This window comes from Beta vulgaris, chromosome 5 (assembly GCF_026745355.1).
Source record: "Beta vulgaris subsp. vulgaris cultivar EL10 chromosome 5, EL10.2, whole genome shotgun sequence".
In the NCBI taxonomy this organism is placed as follows: Eukaryota; Viridiplantae; Streptophyta; class Magnoliopsida; order Caryophyllales; family Amaranthaceae; genus Beta; species Beta vulgaris.
This window is the reverse complement of record NC_079206.1, coordinates 50,075,728-50,084,376: the sequence shown is the minus strand read 5'-3', so window position 1 is coordinate 50,084,376 and position 8,649 is coordinate 50,075,728. Positions and strand designations below refer to the sequence as shown.

The window sequence follows — 8,649 nt, the reverse complement described above, 5'->3', positions numbered from 1 at the left end:
TCGGACCAGTGACAAACTTCATGTTTCGCTTGCTTGTTTCATGTGTTTTGTGCCTTCTAATCTTAGCATACTAGACCTCCTCCTCTTCTAGTATAGAACCATATAAACTTAAAAAATCCATCACACTATAAATGTTCCAACATAAAATTTCTCCTCCTTTCAGTAGAGTAAAATTTTGATTATGGATGGAAGTAGAACAGAAGATGGAAATATAGATCTTGACTATAGTCTTTATTCATACAATCTTAACAATGAACCATAATACAATACAATGATATAGTGTTGCAATTCACAAACGTATGGATTAGTTGTAACAAATTTAAAAAGCAAACAAACATATATACAAATAGGTACAATTGATGGCGTATGTGTAAACAAACTAATAACCACAATTGAAGAATGAGAAATCAACAAGAAAAGTGCATTAGAAAAGAGATCTATAACTTCAAATTTTCAACACTTTGGGAAGTCCTTCGGCGGTGGTGGTAGGGTTGATTCCGGAGTACCACCGTCTTCAACAATAAAAGCCATGGCTAGACCCCATGTGAAATGAACATCTAGATGGCAATGCAATATCCATACACCTATATTGAGCCCAATTTTAACATAAAGTTAATCACCATAATTCAGTATATTATGTGATGAACATATAATATGTTAACATGAGAAAATAAAGGGGTTTGATTTGTAACTATTAGACAAGTAGGGATGAGCACAACTAGGTACTCAATTAAATTCTTAGGATCTAGAACCGAGAAAGGTTGGGATCTGTTCCTTAAAATCGGAATCGGAATCGAAATTGGTTCAATCGATTTCTAGAAAAAAATAGGGTAATGTTATATGTAGCCCTTAGGGCTACATATAAGCATTAAATACATTTTTTTAAATGGAAAAAATTTAAGAATTGGAGACACATTTTCACATCAATTGAGGTAATAAATGTTTGATTCAATATTTTATTTTCCATTTTAAGCACCTTATACATAGCCCTAAGGGCTACATATATCATTTTCCAAAAAAATATTCTAATGTGTTATGTGGTCAATTCCTTTTTTTTTTTTTTTTGGCTTTCTATATTATCAATATTATTTTGGACTCCAATAACCACATGCATCCATTCATCATAAATTCATAATCTTTATGTTTGAATGAGTAACCAGATACTCAACCAGTTCCGGTTTCTAAAAATAAGAACCGGAACCGATATTATTTGCAACCAGTTCCTAATCTTATTATCCAGAATGGGAACCACTAAATTGGTAAGGTACCAGGGGGTTTGAGAACAAACATATACTGGTGATATTGCTGACATGCCATAAACTTTAAAAATACCTGGATTATTTGCTCGGAATCTGACAACAGCCCATCCACCAGTAGGCACAGCAATGGTGTTTCTGATTTGTGGATTAACAAGATTGAACTTTTGACGATCTACATTCGGATCATATTCCCCAAATCCTTGAGCAAGTACATGGAAATTAAAACAATGAATATGCATAGGATGATTCTCTATTGCCAATAACCCAGTGTCCTGAAACACAATCTCAATTGTTGTGTTGTACTTAACCCGTTTCACTGTCGTTGATTTTGTAGTCATCAACAAGGTCTGATTGAAGCTGTTATTCGGATTCGTGTAATCAAATGGCATAAGAGGTGTGTCTGGGAAAGTGGCATTATATACACCTTGTACATTAGAGTAATGTGCCTCTAACAGAGACATTTGTGTTGGTAGTTGGAACGAAAAGTTGCTTATACTAGCAGCCATACTTTGATTAAATACACCTAAACAACTTTCATTTCTCCCACACGAAACAAGGCCTAAACCAATAGCCATAAACATATGCTCATCCACCTCTAGGATGGGAGGCTCCCAGAATCGCGCAGATGGTTGCGCAGTTAGATTGCTAAAGAATCTATGAGCGGTAGGGGTGTCATTGAATGCTGGTAATTCTGGCATGAGTGGAGTTAAATTTGTGCTATTTACGTACGTGAAGATGGCCGTGGTAGTCGTGTTATCGAATGGCACACCGGGTGCATTAGCATACGGTTGTGCAGCAGCATAATATGAGCCAACAGGCTGATTAGCTGTTAAGAGTACATCGACTGTTTGGCCTGGTCCTGTTACCACCACGTCTGTTTCATATGGGACTGTGTATGTTGCATCAATAGCCACCACTGTCATGTTGTGATTTGCTATCTTGAAGAAATGTTCGTTATTGAGTGCAGCGTTGATGATGCGGAGTAGATATGTTTGTCCTTGAGAGATCTCAAACTTGGTGGTTTCTGATGTAAAATTGGCAACATGTATAGTTACTTGTGTTAGCAAGGGTTAAAGATATCAAGTAAATTTCATTATTATTTCTTATACCCAATCAAAAAATATTCTAGGATACTAAAAACAAAGCTAAAATAGACATTAACAAAGATTTATTTTAGATTCCATAGTATTTTTTGTTTTGGACCCGAATGTTGTGGAGGGATTTCAATTTTGATGTGGAAGATTTTAAGCATATTTCTACTTATGACCCTTGTTAGTTGAAAAAAAAAAAGCTAAAATGGACAATAACAGTATAGATTTTTTTTGTGCCCCTTCTAAGAAGAATATTCCTCTGAGTTGTTCTCGCATGGGACTCTCACCAGAGGCCCAACAAGTCAAGTTTAACCTAACTCATTGTTGTAAAACATACCCCAAAATTGGAACTGCGCAGGATTAATCAAAAGTTGGGACCAATATTGACGGAATGTCGATAGTTAGGATCGTTAATGTCAACTTTTCCTATTGAATTAGCAGCACAATTTCCAAATAAAAATATCGGAGTTAAGATTTGAATAGAAAATTTTATAGACATATTATCTCTAGTTTATAAATATAGGTCATTTGTTGATATCCAATATCTTAAAAATAAATATATAACTTGTGTAATTCGAATTTTAAAATGGTACGCATGTTGAGAAAAGTTAAATATATTAAAACATCTCAATAACGTATAAAAATATAGTATCACGAAGAAGAAAAGAGAAAATTGTTAAAAAGTTTTGCAGTTTTCGACTTTATGTGAAATATTAGCTGATTGGGTGGTGTAATTAACTAATTATAAAAAACTTACTGTCACTAGAGCATGCGTAAAGATCACCAGGTTGACCGTTAATTGTGTAGGCATCGGATATATTAGGTGCTCCTCCTGTTGCCGTGCCTTCCCTTTCAACTTCGACAACATTAGCATTCCACCACTCTCCTGCAAAATGTGAACATTATTTGTATTATTATTATATTTATAAATAATAATCTAGACGAATGAACTATATTAAAAAAAAAAACGTTTTTAAACAAAAAATGTTGTCACGTGATGCTCTTTTTTAAGGTATTTTACTCCATATATTCACATACAATATATAATAAAAAAAAAGTTAGTAAATGCATTGAATAAGGTTTAATCCGGTGACTTGACTAAGCCTGTTAAGGACCTGTGCAAGCTGGCTCTCAAGACAGGGCCCAATATATTGGAGATTTAGAGGGTCCCCAAACCGAGACAAAATAATAAGGGACTTAATAGTGCTCATTAAGTGAACGTTTGGAGCAGTGGCAAGCGATCTCCAAAGTCCAATCTTTTAATCCTACAGGACGCGTGTTCGAACTCCATATGTAAAATATGTGAACTTCTTTAATTAATTAGACAATAAGGAGTATTAAAAATTTAAACATTGCTGCTATTGCCAAAAAGATTGAAAGAAGGTATATCTAATTTAGACAAGTAGCACTTGCTTTTTGCAACAATTTGTATTTTTTTAATCAAATAGAAATTACATCATTAGTTTGGGCTCATCTTGTTCAAATAAAAATAATTGGGTATTAGTTTGGACATTACTTTCACGTCCGACTATATATTGAAAAAATAGAATATGGCGCATATGAAAAGTTGAGTTGCGTACTTGTTTTGAATCTCCCAAACAACCAAGCCAAGAATTACTGGTCGCCTACTTGGGTTGCTGTCTAATTGTCAACGTTTTTGAACATCAACATCAGATTTGCTTGTTCAACTTTTCAAGATTATTATTAGCATATAGTTTTTCCTATCAAAAGCCTTCCATATTTGCTTACATTATTTACTAATTTTAAGAATAATACCCCCTACTATATACTTCTTTTTTCCCTAGAAAAGACTATAGTTTTGAGCTGAACAAAAACATATCTTTTTTTGGTGAACAAGCAAAACATATATCTGTTTACAGAAAGATATTGATAAGAAAAAAAGGCATATAATGTATATTTCTGTATATAGCTAAATATAGTATGGAATAAGATGACTAATTCTCAAAATAACATAGAGCGAGCAATTATGAAAAACACTTTCATACTTGAATAAAATATACTGTGAAAACATAAAACATAAAAACATGCAATTGTTGTAAAAGTAAATCAAACTACTAATATGATTGATTACTCATTCCATAATATGCATGTTACCTCTAGGAAGAAAATAGCACATGCATGTAATAATTGTCAAAAGACCAACTCAACCAAAATTTTAAGCTGATGGTTGAAAATTCAGGAATAGATTATACTCTATTAATAATGTAAAAAAATTGCAATTCAAATATAAAAATGAAACTTCGTATAAATTGTACATACCTATAATGATAGGAAATTCTTTGTGAGGTTTAGGAAAGGGATATGATCGACCCTTTCTTGGGTGTATAATGAAACCTCCATAAACAGTAGCCCGAAGCCATCTACTATGTGCATGCCACCAAAGTGTTCCCTCTTGTTCTGTTGCATTGAACTTGTAAGTGTATTTATGTCCTGGTTGAATTGGACATTGAGTTACATATGATGGTCCATCAGCCCACGCACTTAACCTTTGAAACAACCCATGCCTGCACATTTTCATTCTTTCAAATGATCAACCTCACCGACCTTTAAAGGTTACTCCCTCCGTCCCAATTTATTTGCTACATTTTGTCATTTAGGTGTGTTCCAATTTATTTGCTACATTTGCATATATTTCCACATATAGTACATAGATCCCACACTTTATTTACAAATTTGTCATCACTCCCTCCTTGGTTTTTTGTAAATATTTCCATAATAGTACATAAGTCCCACAATTTACCTATTTGCTTTTTTGTTAATTCTTGTTATGGCAATGGTCCCCACTCCCTCCTTCGTTTTTGTGATAAAGCAAATGTAGCAAATAAATTGGGACGGAGGGAGTATCAATAAGAACTTACAAGTATGAATTTATTGGAATTTATTGGACATTATTAGACCTGATTGGAACTTATTGCACCTGATTGGAACTTATTGGACCTTATTAGACCTTATTGGAACTTATTGTCCTTATTAGACCTTATTGCAACTTATCTGAACTTATCTAAACTTATTGGACCTGAAACTTAATTTTTTAAGTTGAACAGAACGCACCTTAAATCATTATACTAAAAATTACGCGATTTTTCTTAATTGAATTAAAATCTTTTGTCTCACTTTTTAACAAAGCACGTGTAAGTCACTTATATATTTTGATTGATTCGTAAAAATGTTGATCTAAATTTTGAAGAAAATGGTTTCTTATAACTAGTTCTAACTTTTAAATATATAGCAAATTGTACATATATACAGTAGTCTGATAGAGTTAATTATGAATTCCAAGATTACCAAGCAACCCCTAAGTTTTTTTTTTTTTACAACGGGTAAAATTTGCATTAAATAAAATTGGAAGTACATCCTAGCGGTAGTATAACCGGACATAAAATAAAGCATATTGAAGCTAGAAGAGCTTCTTAAGCAACCCCTAAGTTGACACTATATGGTTGCAAATCCAAACAAACTATACGCAAAACTTGTACGCTAAAAATTGATAGGCATGAACAAAACTACCAGACTAATTAATGATGTTTACATGAACGATATGATGTTACTGTTTTGCTAGCATTGAAATTTTTATTTTGTCCGTGTTTTCTAATCATTGATTGATATGTCATGTAAAGTCTTTAATGTCTTACTATGAAAGATGATGATGTGTCATATTGCTGTTACTTAGATAGTTAGATGTATACTCCACTATATTAAACTCTAAGAGTCTAATTTAGTACCCGTCAAAAAAAGAAAAAAAAGGGGTCTAATTTAGTAAATGAATAATCATTAATCGGCTAACGTCGTCTTACTGACATTAACATACCTACATCAATGGCTAGTTGGCTACATAACGAAAACAATGTAAGTATTAGAAAATAAGATGACAATGGACAAGTTGATTAGTAAAATTATTATTTACCAGTGCATTGAAATATTGTACGGAGATTCATTGAAAACGTGAATAATGACAGTATCGCCTTCTCTAACATGAAGCAAGGGCCCTGGTAAACTTCCATTCACCGTTGTAATCACTCGTTTCTCACACAATATCTCAACTGTTGTGTCTTTCACCTGCAAAGGATACACAAATTAAATTGAGACAAATATTTATATAGGTCTGTCTCGAACTATATCAAGGCCCTGCAAGCTAATAATATAATAGCTCATCCATTCATGATTCTTCACTTCATATAATCATATTATGAAAAAAGAATAGTCCATATAAGTAGATTACTTGAGGATCATTTTTTTATAATTAAAAGATAAAGTCGGCCCTGTATTTATATGGGTCAATAGGTCATGTCGTCAACAACAAATTTAATTATTTTGGATCTTGTATTTTATTTCTTTCTTCATATTCTAAAAGGACGGGTTTATAAATATTATTACAGTTCCTTTTATATGTTAAAGTTGTCATTTTAATAATTGTAATTATTTTAAGTATTGTATTAAAAAGATTGACTTGACGATGAGAAAAAGACAATTTATATAAAATAAACTTTGGTTATTCATACAGAACTTATAGTTAACAGGGTTCGTATGAGATTTTGTACAATTGTATATATAAATCAACTTTTCAAACTTCCAAAATATTAATATGAATAACGGTATTTTCCTAATAAGATATGCACGTCTTGCCACAAGCTAATGTCTTTCGTAAATTTAATAATGCTATGTCTAAGATAATATGCAAATGTAAACTTGGTTGCACTTTGACTACTCATGTGTGCTAGCATGCAACTTTATTTATTAATATATATTTGATTTTTAATTTGTAAATAAATAAATATAAGTTGATAATATAAGTTATATATTAGGGCAAATTCTATAACACCTTTCATAATAACATTTTGCAAACAATTAAAGTAGAACACGTAAAAAAAAAAAAAAAAGAGAGTATGGAGTATATCCTTTTCTTAATTGTTCTTGAAAGTACATAAACTATATCTTCCAATTGCCTTAATTAATCTATATACCTCGCTCAACCCACCTCAAAGAGGCCCCTTCATCTCTTACTTCCTTCTCTCCTCCATCACCTCAACTCTTTTTCTCTCACATTTTCTTATCTTATTATTTTTTCCTATGGAACAAAGGAAAAAGGATTCGCAAACAAAAAAAAATACTTCATCTGTCTCTTAATAAATAAACATAGAGAAAGTGAAAAAAAAATCAAGGAATTTAGAGAAAGAAATTTGAGACCACAACAAATAAAATAAGGTAACTTAAGGGATAAAAAAAAAAAGTGTAATCTCCTCTTGTCTTTTAGTGGTATATTGGTAGTAAATAGGTTTTTTTTTGTCATTTCAAACTTAGTGTCAATTATTGCAACATTTTCATATACGGGATTTGTATTACTTATTTAAAAACGGATAAAGATGTCGAGGTAAGATTGACATCAAGTTCAACCAATACACGGCCTAATTGTTAAAGCGCTATACTATAAATTATAGCAATAAAAAAAAGTGAAGAGGAATGATTGCATGAACTTGAATTTATTCCCTCCTAGAAAAGACCATGTTTGGCTTGAGATCTTCCATGCATACCCTTTTTTTTTAAGGTAAACACAAGATTGGCCAAAGTTGTCCTCTACCAGAGTTATCATCCCAACTCATAAATGAGAATTGAACCCTACCCACTAGAGAAGTAATATCACTCCTCTATACCCTAATTCTCAGCCATGCATACATGCACACTATAACATACATCAATACATAATTTTGAAAACATAAAAACAAGAAGAGCAGAAACTTCGAAACCAAAGTCATATGAAGCATATAGGATTATAAGCTAAAAGAGTAAGTACATAAAATGAGTGTTCGACGACACTTGCTGAAGCCAGCGATGATTCCAGTAGCACCAAAGCCCAAGCCACCAAGACCAAGGGACGCACCATATTCATGATGATAGATATTATTCCCAAGCTATACAATTAAGGAATAGCTATATATATAATATGCTTTTATATATGATAATATAAAAACTGCAAGGATGAAGAAATCTCTTCTAACTTATATATATTTATATACTTCCCCTCAAGAAAATAACTTATGCTATATGATAAGTCATACAATATATATGTAAAATTATTTTGTTCTCTTGTATAATTTGCATATGAAGAGACAAAATGAAGGATAGTATATATAGAGACTAGAGATTACTTAGCATGCTAGATGGATATGTATTAAAACTACGTAGGTATTGACTTGACCTAAATTAGTTTATTAAGGTTGCGTGCATACAAAGATTTTAGGGAAGGAATATATCATAGTGATTTGGTTTATGTTAGAATCTTC

The 8,649-nt window shown here is 32.1% G+C and overlaps 1 protein-coding gene across 1 annotated transcript; it reads right to left on the bottom strand.

The window, feature by feature from the left end:
- Positions 1-212: 212 nt before the first annotated feature.
- Positions 213-8,447, bottom strand: LOC104893909 (laccase-7). Its single transcript, XM_010680045.4, has 6 exons — positions 8,160-8,447; positions 6,276-6,427; positions 4,631-4,875; positions 3,108-3,236; positions 1,333-2,283; positions 213-584 (listed from the first exon to the last, which is right to left on the bottom strand). The coding sequence occupies exons 1-6, from the start codon at positions 8,253-8,255 to the stop codon at positions 454-456; spliced, it is 1,704 nt and encodes a 567-aa protein (XP_010678347.1). The 5' UTR covers positions 8,256-8,447; the 3' UTR covers positions 213-453.
- Positions 8,448-8,649: the final 202 nt, after the last annotated feature.

Bases quoted from the DNA above. Each gene is read 5' to 3' on its own strand.
- LOC104893909 (XM_010680045.4), bottom strand. From the start codon at position 8,255: ATGAATATGGTGCGTCCCTTGGTCTTGGTGGCTTGGGCTTTGGTGCTA. The intron at 3,237-4,630 runs GTATGTACAATT...CACATTTTGCAG, and splicing joins AGAATTTCCTATCATTATAG to GAGAGTGGTGGAATGCTAAT. The intron at 2,284-3,107 runs GTAAGTTTTTTA...ATTTTACATCAG, and splicing joins TTACGCATGCTCTAGTGACA to AAACCACCAAGTTTGAGATC.